General features: G+C 45.8%; 1 protein-coding gene across 1 annotated transcript in view; it reads left to right on the forward strand.

The window, feature by feature from the left end:
- The window catches only part of LOC116980898, a 34,031-nt gene that overhangs the window by 15,727 nt on the left and 1,693 nt on the right, over positions 1-16,611 (forward strand). The window contains exons 8-10 of the mRNA XM_033033512.1: positions 7,435-7,500; positions 9,270-9,506; positions 13,087-13,503. Of these exons, the coding sequence (XP_032889403.1) occupies positions 7,435-7,500; positions 9,270-9,506; positions 13,087-13,503 (720 nt within the window). The remainder of the gene's footprint in view (positions 1-7,434; positions 7,501-9,269; positions 9,507-13,086; positions 13,504-16,611) is intronic.

Raw genomic sequence — 16,611 nt, forward strand, 5'->3', positions numbered from 1 at the left:
ACCCCCTCAATCTTCTAAATTCTAGCATGTACAAGCCGAGTCTATCCAGTCTTTCGTCATATGAAAGTCCTGACATCCCAGGAATCAGTCTGGTGAACCTTCTCTGTACTCCCTCTATGGCAACAATGTATTTGAACATTGGGCATTGTGACATCACACAATGGAACGTTCACCATGGGCTGGGGCTCCTGCAAAGGCATATGTAAATGAATCCATTCCGATTGGACATCTGTGAGCATCGGGCATTGTGACATCACACGATGGAACGTTCACCAGGGGCTGGGGCTGGTGCTGCTTCTATGGGTGAGAAGCCAGTTTATTTTTGAAATATTGGGGGGGGGGGGGGGGAGAAGGATTTGATTAAAAACGTGCACTTAAACACGACGGAATGTAATGAGGAGCGGATACTTAGAAAGAAAGTGAAATCTCTACCGAAATGGAAAAGATGTCGGCGATTCTGCTTTCCCCCTTATCCTTAAACTTTGACCCCTTGTTCTGGTCTTCCCCAACATCCGGAACAATCTTTTCTGCATCTAGCCCGTCCAACCCCTTAAGAATTTTATACGTTTCTATAAGATACCCCCTTAATCTTCTAAAATCTAGCGAGTACAAGGCGAGTCTATCCAGTCTTTCTTCATATGAAATCCTGACATCCCAGGAATCAGTCTGGTGAACCTTCTCTGTACTCCCTCTCTATGGCAACGATGTCTTTGAGCATTGGGCATTGTGACATCACACGATGGAACGTTCACCATTGGCTGGGGCTCCTGCATAGGCATATGTAAATGAATCCATTCCGATTGGAAATATGTGAACATTGGGCATTGTGACATCACACGATGGAACGTTCAGCAGGGCTGGGGCTGGTGAAGCTTCTGTGGGTGTGAAGCCAGTTTAGTTTTGAAATATTGGGGAGGGGGGGGGGGTAAGGATTTGATTAAAAACGTGTACTTAAACACGACGGAATGTAATGAGGAGCGGATACTTAGAAAGAAAAGTGAAATCTCTACCGAAATGGTATCCGATTGGACGTCTGCGAGCGTCGGGCATCGCGATTGGACGTCTGCAAGCATCGGGCATTGTGACATCGCACGGCGGGAACGAATCGAAAGGCAGGAAGGGATCCGGGCGCCAGCCGGACGGATGGGGCGAGAGTTTTATATAATAACTAGACCAAGTGCAGACCCGTTGGGTCTGTTTCCCCAACGGCGTTTTGTGGGGGGGGGGCTGCGGCATCAAACTCACATTAACCACCCCCCAAACACACAGGTGGGGGGAGGGGGGATGTGAAGAGGGGAGGGAGGGGAGAGGAGGTGGAGGAAACGGGACAGATTTGGGAGGGAAAGGAGAGCGGGGTAGGGGGTGAGAGAGTGGGATGGGGAGAGAGATGTGGGGGAGGGGGAGGATGGGGAGGTAGGGGAGGAGGGAGGGAATAGGAGAGGGGTGGGGGAGAGAGGGGAAAGAGTGGGGAGGGAGAGTGGAGGGGGAAGGGGAGAGGTGGAAGAGTGGGGAGGGAGGTGGAGAGGGGTAGGGGAGTGATGGAAGAGGGACAGAGGGGTAGGAGGAAGGGGGCGGGTGGAGAGAGGGAAGGGGGTGGCGTAGAGAGGGAAGGGGGGTGGGGGAGAGAGGGATGGGTGGGAGAGGGTGAGGGGGTGACGAGAGGAAACATAGAACCATTGAAATTAAGTGCAGGAGTAGGCCATTCGGCCCTTTGAGCCTGCACCACCATTCAATATGATCGTGGCTGATCATCCAACTCAGTATCCTGTACCTGCCTTCTCTCCATACCCCCTGATCCCTTTAGCCACAAGGGCCACATCTAACTCCCTCTTAAATACAGCCAATGAACAGGCCTCAACTACCTTCTGTGCCAGTGAATTCCAGAGATTCACCACTCTCTGTGTGAAAAATGTTTTTCTCATCTCGGTCCTAAAAGATTTCCCCCTTATCCTTAAACTGTGACCCCTTGTTCTGGACTTTCCCAACATCTGGAACAATCTTCCTGCATCTAGCCTGTCCAACCCCTTAAGAATTTTGTACGTTTCTATAAGATACCCCCGCAACTTCTAAATTCTAGCATGTACAAGCCGAGTCTATCCAGTCTTTCGTCATATGAAAGTCCTGACATCCCAGGAATCAGTCTGGTGAACCTTCTCTGTACTCCCTCTATGGCAACAATGTATTTGAGCATTGGGCATTGTGACATCACACGATGGAACGTTCACCAGGGGCTGGGGCTCCTGCAAAGGCATATGTAAATGAATCCATTCCGATTGGACATCTGTGAGCATCGGGCATTGTGACATCACACGATGGAACGTTCACCAGGGGCTGGGGCTGGTGCTGCTTCTATGGGTGAGAAGCCAGTTTAGTTTTGAAATATTGGGGGAGGGAGAAGGATTTGATTAAAAACGTGCACTTAAACACGACGAAATGTAATGAGGAGCGGATACTTAGAAAGAAAAGTGAAATCTCTACCGAAATGGAAAAGATGTCGGCGATTCAGCTTTCCCCCTTATCCTTAAACTTTGACCCCTTGTTCTGGTCTTCCCCAACATCCGGAACAATCTTTCTGCATCTAGCCTGTCCAACCCCTTAAGAATTTTATACGTTTCTATAAGATACCCCCTCAATCTTCTAAAATCTAGTGAGTACAAGGCGAGTCTATCCAGTCTTTCTTCATATGAAAGTCCTGACATTCCAGTAATCAGTCTGGTGAACCTTCTCTGTACTGTCACTATGGCAACGATGTATTTGAGCATTGGGCATTGTGACATCACACGATGGAACGTTCACCATGGGCTGGGGATGGTGCTGATTGCGTGGGTGAGAAGCCAGTTCATTTTTGAAATATTGGGGGGGGGGGGGGGGGAGGATTTGATTAAAAACGTGTACTTAAACACGACGAAATGTAATGAGGAGCGGATACTTAGAAAGAAAAGTGAAATCTCTACCGAAATGGAAAAGATGTCGGCGATTCTGCGTCTGGTTTCGGAGTTGCAGGGAATCAAAGGAAGAAATGCGGCCGGAAGCCGTACATGTAAATGGATCCATTCCGATTGGACGTCTGCGAGCGTCGGGCATCGCGATTGGACATCTGCGAGCATCGGGACATTGTGACATCGCACGGTGGGAACGAATCGAAAGGCAGGAAGGGATCCGGACGCCAGCCGGACGGATGGGGTGAGAGTTTTATATATTAACTAGACCAAGTGCAGACCCGTTGGGTCTGTTTCCCCAATGGCGTTTGCGGGGGGGGGGGGGGGGGAGAAGAGGGGAGGGAGGGGAGAGGAGAAGGAGGAGGAAACGGGATAGATTTGGGAGGGAAAGGAGAGCGGGGTAGGGGGTGAGAGATGGGGAGAGAGATGTGGGGGAGGGGGGATGGGGAAGATGGGGAGGAGGGAGGGAGAGGGAGAGGGGTGGGGGAGAGAGGGGAAAGAGTGGGGAGGGAGAGTGGAGGGGAAGGGGGAGAGAAGTGGAAGAGTGGGGAGGGAGGGAGGGGTAGGGGGAGTGATGTACCTGCCTTCTCTCCATACCCCCTGATCCCTTTAGCCAACGCAGCCGTTCCCTACCCGTAGCCCCCACTGGGGGGGGGGGGGCGGCATCACACACACTAACCACCCCCACACACAGAGTTGGAAAAGTGTATAAACACCGTTCCCTACCTGTAGCCCCCAGCGGAGACGTGGTCGTCGAAGTCGGGTCCCGGCCGTCTTAAAATAGCGTATCTTGAAGTCGTCGAAGTCGGGTCCGTCTCGGCAACGCGGGGGGGGGGGGGGGTGGCGGGGCGGCATCACACACACGAAGCATCCCCACACACAGAGCCTTAAAAGTGTAATGCCCCAACGCAGCCGTTGCCTACCCGTAGCCCCCACGGGAGACGTGGTCCTCGAAGTAGAGCCGTTCCCGAAAGGCCGTTTTTAAATGGCGTCGCTTGAGGTTGTGCTGCGGGCGCCAGCAGCCGTTATGGTCGCTGGCCAGCAGGAGGCGACAAAATGAGTGAGTGGGGGGGGGAGAAGGTTTTAATGAAAAAAAATGGACATAAACATAACGAAATGTAATGAGGAGTGGATAGCTGGAAGGGAAAGTGAAATGTCTACCGAAATGGCTGCTTGTATGGGTGAGAAGCCAGTTTTTTTTTTGAAAAACTGGGGGGGGGGGGGGGGGGGGGGGGGGGAGAAGGAATTGATTAAAAACGTGTACTTAAACACGACGAAATGTAATGAGGAGCGGATACTTTGAAAGAAAAGTGAAATCTCTACCGAAATGGAAAAGATGTCGGCGATTCTGCTTTCCCCCTTATCCTTAAACTTTGACCCCTTGTTCTGGTCTTCCCCAACATCCGGAACAATCTTTCTGCATCTAGCCTGTCCAACCCCTTAAGAATTTTACACGTTTCTATAAGATACCCCCTTAATCTTCTAAAATCTAGCGAGTACAAGGCGAGTCTATCCAGTTTTTCTTCATATGAAAGTTCTGACATCCCAGGAATCTGTCTGGTGAACCTTCTCTGTACTCCCTCTCTATGGCAACGATGTCTTTGAGCATTGGGCATTGTGACATCACACGATGGAACGTTCACCATTGGCTGGGGCTCCTGCATAGGCATATGTAAATGAATCCATTCCGATTGGACATATGTGAACATTGGGCATTGTGACATCACACGATGGAACGTTCAGCATGGGCTGGGGCTGGTGCAGCTTCTGTGGGTGTGAAGCCAGTTTAGTTTTGAAATATTGGGGGGGGGGGTAAGGATTTGATTAAAAATGTGTACTTAAACACGACGAAATGCAATGAGGAGCGGATACTTAGAAAGAAAAGTGAAATCTCTACCGAAATGGAAAAGACGTCAGCGATTCTGCATCCGGTTTCGGAGTTGCAGGGAATCAAAGGAAGAAATGCGGGTAGGTTATAGAGCAGGGCTGAGACTGACAGCCAACATTGGATTGGAGTAAGGATAAAGGACTGGATTCAGATGACAAGAAGGGGATCAAGTATGGCAGGTTGGAGTTGGTGGGGAGATATATACAGGAGAATATGAACTTTGAAACAGGGAGGTCAATTTGCACAAAATATAGATTTGTATTTCCTTAGGCCTTGGATGTCAAAGTCAATAAAGCAATTTTTCAAATGAATTTTCTGATGTGATACAGGAAAATGCGCCGCTAATTTGAGCATTGCAACTTCACACAAATAAAAAATATGATAATTACCAGATTATCTCATTTAGGGTGCAGCTGAGGAATAAATATTGCCCAGAAAACTCACCTATGAAGTAATATTTGAATGAGAAGTCAGAGATTCACTTAAATGTCTCATCCCTGATAGTACAACACTGGTACTGTCATGCATTGGAGTCATCCTAATTTATTTGCTTGGACCTCATGAAAGTTATTTGAACCCATATTCTGTCATTGAGAATAACTATCAAGCATGTCTGCATGATGATGGTGGACAGAATGATGTGGACAATAAAATCCAGTTTGACTTGTATTACTGGAGCATTAATTATTGTAGAAAGGCAGTTGAGAGTTAAAAGCCAGGCGAGTCAATGGTAACTAAAATGTTACAGCAGCAGGAAGCAAATAGGGATTGAAAAGCAAAAAAGCTGCAGATGCTGGAAATCTCTAGACTTATAAAACTCTGATGTTGGATGTGTATTTATTTGTGTGTGTGTGTGTGTGTGTGTGTGTGTGTGTGTGTGTGTGTGTGTGTTTGTTTGTGTGTAATCGCATCTTCGTGAAAAAACAACGCGGTAACGGTAAAATTTTTTACATATTCCGGTAGACATTTTTCCCGTGGATTCCAAACTCGCCTTATCTACGATCAGCCATGATCACAATGAATGGCGGTGCTGGCTCGAAGGGCCGAATGGCCTCCTCCTGCACCTATTTTCTATGGTTCTATCTGAAGATTTCATGCTTTATTTCTTGAGTTATTACTGAAAATGTTCACAAATCTGACAAAACTTTGAATTTAAAAACCACTGTCTTTTGCTGATGACGTCACAATGGTGTGCGCGCTGTGTTCCATGCGCTGCTAGTGACGTCAAACCCGTAGGCCACCCACCTCCCACCCCCACCTCCCGAAACCGCGCGTTGGAGGGACGGGACCCAACAGGTCCCACTTGGTCTTGTCTAAAATAAAAGCAGAAAATGCTGTAAACACTCAGCAAATCAGACTACATCAGTGGGAAGAGAAAGAGAGTTAACATTTTTGGTTGAAAACCCTTCATCACAATTAGGGAGACTAAAACTCATTTAGCTGCAGAGAGGATGGGGAAGGGGAGAAAGTCTCTGATAGTGAAAACCCATTAAAGGGGATCTGAGGGGGAGGTTTATTGCACAGAGGGTGGTTGATTTTGCACAGAGGCTGAGCAGATTCAGCAGCATGTGAGCAGCTGAGAGGAGGAGCAGCGCAGGAGATTTGAACTAGAGGCTTTTACACATGAGACTTCAGTGTGGAGGCTGAGTCGAGGATGATGACAGGATAAGGTATGGTCTGTTTTATTTGTGACTCTTCCTTGATCTTTGTGCAGTAGAGATGGCACTTAGGGCAGTCGTATGCTCCGCCTGTAGGATGTGGGATGTCAGGAAAACTTCCAGTATCCCCAGGACTACACCGGTGAGAAATATCTCCAGTTGCATCTTCTGACTCAACCCATGAGGGAACTGGAGTTGTAGCTGGATGACCTCAGGATTGTTCGAAAGAATGAGAGAATCATAATTAGGAATTACAGTGAGGTGGTCACAACTACAGAATAGGCAGAAAGTAGGTGGGTGGCCACCAGAAAAGGGAGTAGGCAGAGAGTGCAGGAATCTGCTGTGGCCATTCCCTTCAAAAACAAGGATATCCTTTTGGATACTGTTGATGGGGGGGAGGAGGGAAATGACTATTCAGAGGAGAGCAACAGCAGCAGTCGTGTCTCTGGCACCAGCCCTGGCTCTGAAACACAGTGATAGGAGACTCATTTGTTATGGAGATAGGCAGGAGGTTCTGTGGCAGCAAACAGGGGCCCCAGGATTGGTAGAAAATATCTTGGAGCAGCTGCAGAACAAGAGAGAAAGTGAACAGCCACTTGCTGTGCACATTGGCACAAATGACATAGGTAGGAAAAGGGATGAGGCTCGACAGAGTGAATACAGAGAATTAGGCAAAAGAATGAAATGCAGGACCTCAATGTCTGGATTACTCCCTGAAATAATTTGAAAGCATGTTCTTGAAGGCGTATGTGCTGCTCTTTACAATTTACTCCATGAGGCAGCAAGCTTGTGATATGTCTGAAGCAAGCAGATTTCTATGATTCATATTCAGAACTGACAAATTAACCTGTCGGTTTTTTTAACTCTTTGTTATGATATTTGATATGTATACAATACAAACTGTTAGCTCAGTCTCATCCCAGCCCTTTATATTAAATTTATTTTTCAGTGCTGGAAGATTTGAGACTGAAATGTGGATTTGGTGAAGAGATTCATCTGCAACAAGTACACAAGGGTTTGTATGTGGTAGGACATACGTCTTCTCAGAAATTATTGTGGTAGGTGATGTGATGGCAAAGAGTGACCAGGTGGGATATGTGTGGAAATGGATCGGTTATCAACTACTTCTTCAGCTGTTTTGATCTCGGACGTAATTCATCAGGATTAAAAAAATAGTGCTTGGGTATCTGTCCAGTTGGCTTGCTGACATGACTGCCCTTCCCTCTCCCATTAAAACTACTTTATTTTGGCTCCCTTTTCAAAATACATCAATTTTGCAAACAGCTTAAAGGTAGAGGAGGGGGGGAGGATGCTGTTCATAGAAAATTAAAATTGCTGAACACAGAGAGTGCATGCAGGTTACCACTGGATAGGATGTTGCTGCAAACAGTGGGGTCTCATAGAGCTGATGAGCATGGGATTCATTGCATTCATTGGGGTGACAAATATCAGCATTTTTGGTTGGCTGCAGAGCAATGTAGGTTTTCCTTTTTTGCTGAAATGCAAAGGTTGAACGTAATGGATTGTGTTTGCATTGTCCCAGAGTGGGGGTGAGGGTAGGGGGTGGGAAATGGGGGGTAGCTCTGAGCCAGAGTAAGAGTTGTCTCTGAACCAAGTCAATATTACTCGTACAGAAGCAATATACTACAGATGCTGAGAATCTGAAAATGGGGAATAGGAGGGGAGAGAAAGGTGCAAGGTCAGCAGGGTTCTGGGGTGGGGAGGGGAGGGGGAGGGGGTGAGGGAAAAGTAAGAGAGGGAAGATTATAGGGTAGAAAGGGGAGGGGGGGGAAGATGTTTTGTAGAGGTTACCTAAAGTTGGAAAATTCAATGTTCACACCATTTGGTTGTAAGCTGCCAAAGCGGAATGTGCTCTTCTTCCAATTTGTGTGTGGCCTCACTCTGACTATAGTGGAGGCCCAGGATGAAAAGCGGAGGCTATGGAGAGGGTGCAGAAGAGCTTTACCAGAATGCTGCTGCCTGGATTAGAGTGTTTCAGCTACGAGAGAATAAATTTGAATTGTTTTCTTGGGAATGTTGGAGGTTGAGGAGAGATATGATAGAAGTATACAAAAGTATGAGAGGCATAGATAGGGTATACAGTCAGAATCTTTTTCCTAGGGTGGAAATGTCCAACAACTTGAGGGTCTAGCTATAAGGTGAGAGGCAGAAAGTTTAATGGAGATGTGTGGGACAGATTTTTTTACACAGAGATATCGGGGCCTGGAACATATTGCCAGGGATAGTGGTGAAGGCAGATATGATAGCGGTGTTAAAGAGGCTTTTTGAAAGGCTCATGAAAGTGCAAGGAATAGAGCTGTATGGACCATATACATAGGCGGATGTGATCAGTTCAACTTGGCATTGTATTCAACGCAATCATTGTGGGCTGAAAGGTCTACTCCTGTGCTGTACTGCTTTATGATAATTTGTAATTGTACTGGGAATAGAACAGCACTGATCCCGGTATGAGTAGGAAACATCAACAATTCTGCCAACAGTTTGGCTGAGCTATTTACAGGATAAAATTCCATTCACTCCACCAAGCCATATTTTGAGACCTAGTGCCAAATATAGCTCCTGCATATTCCAATTTCATTCCAATCCATGTGCGATTGCAAATCCAGAGTCAGGAAATGCAAAGGTAGGATGCCACAAACCCAAGGCATGTTTATTATTTTGGAGCCCAATTGCCTGCCTTTCATTCGACTGTGTTGGTTTAAAAACTAAATTCCAACTCATTCCTTCAATATGGTGTTAAGTCTCACTGTTTCCTTGTTTCAGAGCTCACCAGAGAAGCAATAACACTGCTGCAGTTGGATACTGGAAGGGTCATGTCATTAAATATATGTGAATTTGGTGTGTTGCTGGGACTACCACGGAAGGATGTCCAGGAGTGCCTTTTTGAACTTGAAAATGCTGAAGATGTTCATCAACTTGCTGCAGTGATACATACATTCGTGGAAAAAACCAACAATACTGAGAGACTGAGACAAAAGATGGCTTCTGTTAACCTCAATCGTAGGTCAACAATTCATAACCTTTTAGATTTGAAAACAACGATGTTTTACAATATTCACATTATGTTCCAAGTTTGCATCTGAGTTATATGTTACAACCAGAAAGTATGTGTCAAAGGAAAGGACACGTGCAATTTTTTAGAGCCTTTCACTATCTTATTCCAGCAGCAGTGGTGCAGCTGATAGAGCTGCTGCCTCACAACACCAACCACCCAGGTTCCATCTTGACTTTGTGCTGTCTATGTGGAGTTTGCATGGTCTCCCTGTGTTTCGTCTGGGTGCTCCAGTATGCCCCCACATCCCAAAGAAGTGCAGGTTTGTAGGTTAATTGGCCTCTATAAATTGGTCCTTAGGGCGTAGATCCGAAAGTCCAACAACATAGCTCTAGTGTGAAAGGGTGATTGATAGTAGGCATGGACTCAGTAGGTCAAAGGGACTGTTTCCATGCTGTTTCTTACAATCAATTAATCATTCAATCAATTCCAATTACCTGAAAAACACTTCGGAACATTAATTATGATGTCGATTTCTATACAGAACTCCTTGAATTACAATAATTTACAATCTGTCATCATCTAAACAATAGCTTGGCATTTCTATTTTTGTCCTATCAAAGAAGATTACTTTACATTTTTCATCAAATCCTACAACAAATATGGGGCCAATTCAGACCATCTTGTCTATTCTGACCGCAATGCCTATTTATGTTAATTCCATTTACTCACATTAGGCCCATATCAGTGTGCATCTTTCATATCCAAGTACCAATCCAAACACCTTTTGAACACTGTCGTTGTACCTGTTTCTACTACCTCCTCTGGCAGATATTCACTACCTTTTCTATGAAAAATAAATTCCTCAGATTTCCTTTAAATTTTTCAAATATCATCTTAAATATGTGCCTCCCAACTCCCCTGCCTGGTAAAATGATTCTGACCCTCTAATCCAGGCATCATTCTGGGAAACATATTTTGCACCCTTTCCAAAACCTCCACAACCATCCTGTATTGGGGCGACTAGAACTGCACGTAACCATCTAGATGTGGCATAACCAAGTTTTATAAAGCTGCAGGTACACAAAAATGCTGGAGAAACTCAGCGGGTGCAGCAGCATCTATGGAGCGAAGGAAATAGGTAACGTTTCGGGCCGAAACCCTTCTTCAGACTGATAGGGGGTGGCGGGGAGAAGGAAGGAAAAAGGAGGAGGAGGAGCCCGAAGGCTGAGGGATGGGAGGAGACAGCTCGAGGGCTAAGGAAGGGGAGGAGACAGCAAGGGCTAACAAAATTGGGAGAATTCAATGTTCATACCCGTCGGATGCAGGCTCCCCAAGCGGAATATGAGGTGCTGTTCCTCCAATTTCCGGTGTTGCTCACTCTGGCAATGGAGGAGACCCAGGACAGAGAGGTCGGATTGGGAATTGGAGGGGGAGTTGAAGTGCTGAGCCACCGGGAGGTCAGGTAGGTTCTTGCGGACCGAGCGGAGGTATTCGGCGAAACGATCGCCCAACCTCCGCTTAGTCTCACCGATGTAGATCAGCTGACATCTAGAGCAGCGGATGCAGTAGATGAGGTTGGAGGAGATACAGGTGAACCTCTGTCGCTCCTGGAACGACTGCTTGGGTCCTTGAATGGAGTCGAGGGGGGAGGTAAAGGGACAGGTGTTGCATTTCTTGCGGTTGCAACGGAAAGTGCCCGGGGAGGGGGTGGTATGGGAGGGAAGGGAAGAATTGACAAGGGAGTTGCGGAGGGAGTGGTCTTTGCGGAAGGCAGACGTTGGGGGAGATGGGAAGATGTGGCGAGTGGTGGGGTCACGTTGGAGGTGGCTAAAATGACGTAGGATTATTTGTTGTATGTGACGGCTGGTGGGGTGAAAGGTGAGGACTAGGGGGACTCCGCCCTTGTTGCGAGTGCGGGGATGGGGGGAGAGAGCAGTGTTGCGGGGTATGGAAGAGACCCTGGTGCGAGCCTCATCTATGGTGGAGGAGGGGAATCCCCGTTCCCTGAAGAATTAGGACATTTCAGATGTCCTGGTGTGAAACGCCTCATCCTGGGAACAGATGCGGCATAGGCGGAGGAATTGGGAGTAGGGGATGGAGTCCTTACAGGAGGCAGGGTGGGAAGAAGTGTAGTCCAGATAGCCATGGGAGTCAGTGGGTTTGTAGTGGATGTCGGTCAGGAGTCTATCACCTGCGATGGAGATAGTGAGGTCAAGGAATGGTAGGGAAGTGTCGGAAATAGTCCAGGTGTATTTGAGTGCCGGATGGAAGTTGGTGGTGAAGTGGATGAAGTCAGTCAGTTAGTTGTGTGTGGGTGCAGGAGGTGGCCCCAAAGCAGTCGTCGATGTAACGGAGGTAGAGGTCAGGGATGGGGCCCTGGTACGTATTGAACAAGGATTGTTCGACGCGCCCAACAGAGGCAGGCGTAGCTGGGGCCCATGCGTGTGCCCATAGCTACGCCTTGTGTTTGGAGGAAATGGGAGTAGTCAAACATGAAGTTATTGAGAGTTATAAAGCTGCATATGACTTCTTGACTCTTATACTCAATGCCCCGACCAATGAAGGAAAGAACATCATATGTTTTCTTTGCCACTCTATGTACTTGTGTTGACATTTGCAGATAGTTTGGACTATGATTCCTTTATACATCAATCCTGTTTAGAGTCTCCCCAAGTGCAACAGCTCATACTTGCTCAGATTAAACGCCGTGTGCCATTTCTCTGCCCATTTGTGTAACCGTTATTTGTGTAACCATATATCCCGTTGTATCTTCTGACAACCTTCCTCACAGTCCTCGACTCCAACAATCTTGGTGACATCTGCAAACATTTTAACCAACCCATCTATATTTACATCCAAGTCATTTATATATATATATATATATATATATATATATGATTTGGATTTAGTGTGTAGGAAGGAACTGCAGATACTAGTTTATACTGTAGAGACATAATGCTCGAGTAACTCAGTGGATCATGCAGCATCTCTGGAGAAACGAAACACGTGATGTTTTGGGTCGAGAATCTTCTTCAGACCATCTTGCATATTAGTATTAGGCGTTAGGTTGAGGGTCTCTGATTAGATCTTAAGGACTTGTTCTTGTCTACCTTGAGCACAGACTTTCCACAATAAAAATTCTTCAAAATCCTGTGACACTACATTGTGTTTTATGAATATCACAGTTAACATATTTGCCAAGGTTGCCTACCAAAATGAAGTTTGACAAATGAATATCATTGATATTTTTGGTTGTTTTATGTGCTACAGTGGTTTGGAATTATATAAACTCCAGTATCATTGAACAATAGAGTGAGTTAAAGCCCCCACAATGCCATCAGGAGCACAGACCACATAATTACACTATGTCCACCTACTCAGTAGAAGGATTATCATAGTGTCAAACTTGGTTTTGATGTCAGACTTGGTAATCAGCCCAGCAGGAGTCAGCCCAGTGGATGCGTGGCATGGGTGTGGTACGGAAGGATGTTTATCCCATTGACAAAGTCCTGTGCCCACATGTCATAAATGCTGCCAGGCTTGCTTGGGGTGGTGGACTTAATTATTCGTTATTCTCTTCCCTAGGTTTGCAACTGTCATGGAGAGCACATTTGTTGCTAGAACTTCTTCAAAGTGGCTTAGCTGATTGTCATTGCTGTGAAGACGTAATGCCACAGCTCAGCAATATCTGCCTTTTCATTGTGAGGGACTGCCTGGCTGAAAGGGAAGCAGATGCTTCCGAAGTACCAACCCTGGATATTATGGGATGTCTCCAGAAGCTGGAAAGAAACAGATGTGCAGACATGATGATCCTTAGGGAATTGGCTGAGCTATGGAGCGAGGGATCTTCTGAAAACTTCCAAAAATGTGTTCCTTTGATTGCTCAGCTTGTTAAAGACACTTTCCCCCATGTGGATACAATGGAGTTCGATACAGTTCTAATACGAAAAGGTGTTTATCAATGCCATCCCCGATCGCTTAAGCGAGTTGCCAGCTTCAAAGGTAATCAATCTGTTTCTATGTATCCCATCGTGGTGGAGCAAGTTTCAAATGTGGCTAAGTGGGTAGTATTCTTGCCTCTGATCCAAAAGGTTGTGAATTCAAATCCCACTCCAGAGATTATAGTATCAAGGACAGCACTGCAGTGTTGAGGATATGCTGCTCTCAGAGGTGCCATCTTTTGAATGTGGCATTAAGCAGGTCTGTCTGTGGTCTAATGTTGGTGTAACAGTGACACGGAATATTTTATGAAGAATATCGCTCCGACCAATATTAATAATCTCTCATTCAGCATCACTGAAATAGATGATTTGGTCAATTACAATGCTGTTTGTGAGAGCTTGCATTGGGCACATTTGGTTCTGCATTTCCAATCTGTGATTATACATCATTAGATTTGAAGTTCTGTAGGATGTTCCAATGTTGCAAGGCTCCATAAATGTAAGACTTTCTTCCTTTCCAACATGGGAAATATTCTGTTTAAGAAGGAACTGCAGATGCTGGAAAATCGAAGGTAGACAAAAGTGCTGGAGAAACTCAGCGGGTGCAGCAGCATCTATGGAGCGAAGCAAATAGGCAACGTTTCGGGCCGAACCCCTTCTTCTGACTGCTTCAGACTGTAAATATTCTGCTTTCAGTAATGTTCATGTAGATCTATGCAGCCTAGGAATAAGGGAGGGGATATAGTCCCTGCTGTCATAGAGGAGGGGAGTGGGCCTGTGGGCAAGTAGCATCATGTTCATAGGTTATAGGAGCAGAATTAGGCCATTCAGCCCATTCAATCATGGCTGATCTATCCTTCCCTTTCAACACCATTCTCCTGCCTTTTCCCCGTAACCCCTGACATCCGTATCATGAAGAGAAAATATAAATATGTTGGTTGAGATTCAGGCTTGTGGGGGGAGGAGAGTGGAGCCATGAGCAGGTGAGAAGGACCAGGTGGTGGTGATGCACTTGGGAATAATGTTCAAAGAATGTGGGAATAGGGCTTAGGTGTTTAGATCATGTAGATCAAGAGGGAAGAGAAGAAAGGTGGACTCTTAATAGTTGTTGCAGCAAAGGAAATTACTGAACATAAGTTTGAAATAATGCCAACAGGAACCCCATCATATGTCAAGTTTGGGCCAGTCAAATATGCACTCCAAACATTCGTGTTCTGCTGAGGATGGGTAGCAGTCCACCAGCTCAACAAAGCACACAATCAGAGTAAAATCATCTGCCCAGCATTGCTAGCTACAAACAATGTGCCACAAACTGATATGCATACAACTGTGGTCGGGTCAGGCGTGAAAGTGCCACAAGCCCTCCGGTTCCAGTCAGCTACAAAATAACCACAGTCAGGTCAGGCCTGCGTCAGGCAGCCTTCTTATATCTGAGCAGGGCCCCGCTGGAGACTGGGTTCTGCAGGGCAAGAAGGAATCTGGGAGTAATTAGTGAATCAGTAGATTCTGAAGGTCCAGTGAATTAGGAATCAACTCTAAAGAGCATGAAAAGTCATCAGAAGTGGAAAGAGTACGAGAATTAATGTATTAAGGATTGCTTTCTTTTAGAGTAACAGTTACACAGCACAGAAACAGGCCCTTCAGCCCAACTTATCCCTGCAGACCAAAATGTCACCTGAGTTAGTCCTATCTGCCTGCATATGGCCCATATCCCACTAAACGTTACCATATACATGTCCAAATTTATTTTCAACATTGTAATTCTACTGCCTCTACAATTTGGCATAATCAAGGACGAGTCACACCTCGGCCACTTCCTCTTCTCCCCTCTCCCATCAGGCAACACATATTGAAGTGTGAAAACCCACATCTCCAGATTCAGGGACAGTTTCTTCCCAGCTGTTATCAAGCAACTGAACCATTCCACCAACAACTAGAGAGCAGTCCTGAGTTACTATCAACCTCATTGGAGATCCTCAGACTATCTTTAATCTGACTTTAGTGGACTTTATATTGCACTAAACATTATTCATTTTATCGTGTATCTGTACACTGTGAATGGCACGATTATAATCATGCATTATCTTTCCGCTGACTGGTTTGTACGCGACAAAAGCTTCTCACTGTACCGTGGTACACATGACAATAACCTAAACTAAACAAAACTACATTTCCTCTGGCAGCTTGTTCTGCATACCCACCACCCTAAGTGTGAAAAAGCTTCCTCTGAGGTCCTCCTTAAATGTTTCCATTTCACTTTAAACCTATGCTCTCTCTCGCCCACCCTGGGGAAAAGCAGGGGCCTAGCTCAACGGCTTCCCCATCAAGAATGGGCTTCCCTGCTGCCAGGAGTATAGGCGCAGCAGCACGGTCTGCCACGCAGCACCATGGCGAAGAGCAGACCCATGTAGAGGATGTAGAAGAGACCCATGCAGAACTTGGTGTTTCTCCATTCCTGTGATCTTGGCAACATCTGTTTCTTTTATGAAGATGATACAACATATTCATTTTTCAACTAAGGCATGAAGTCTTGCAAATACATTCTCATTAAGAAAGCATTCTCTTAATACGTTCTCATTAAGACAAAAACATATGTTTCATATCTACAATGTTGACCAATTCCAGTGCCAAAAGGAATATAACCTTCCCAACCACTCCTAATAGATCAGCCCGTCGGGTCCTGGCAACATCCTTGTAAATCTTCTCTGCACACTTTGCAGCTTAACAACCCCTCCTCCTATAGCAGGTGACTAAAACTAAACACAATGTTCCAAATCCGGCCTCACCAATGTCTAGTATAATTGGAACATAACATCCCAACTCAATACCCTGACTGATGAAGTCCAATGTACCGAAAACCTTCTTGACCACTGTATTTACCTGTGATGCCACTTTTAAGGAACTATGTATATGCACTACTAGACCCCTCTGTGCTACAACATTACCCAGCATCTTGCCATTCACTGTACAGGTCCTGCCCAGGTTTGATTTCCCAAAATTCAACACCTTGTTTGTACTTATCTGCATTAAACTCCATTAACCATTTCTCAGCCCATCTGATCAAGATCCTGCTGGAATTTTTGACAACCATCTTTGTTATATATGATATCACCCACTTTAGTGTCATTTGCAAAATTACTAATCATGCCTTCTACATTCTCGTCCAAAT

This window comes from Amblyraja radiata, chromosome 14, assembly GCF_010909765.2.
Source record: "Amblyraja radiata isolate CabotCenter1 chromosome 14, sAmbRad1.1.pri, whole genome shotgun sequence".
NCBI lineage: Eukaryota > Metazoa > Chordata > Chondrichthyes > Rajiformes > Rajidae > Amblyraja > Amblyraja radiata.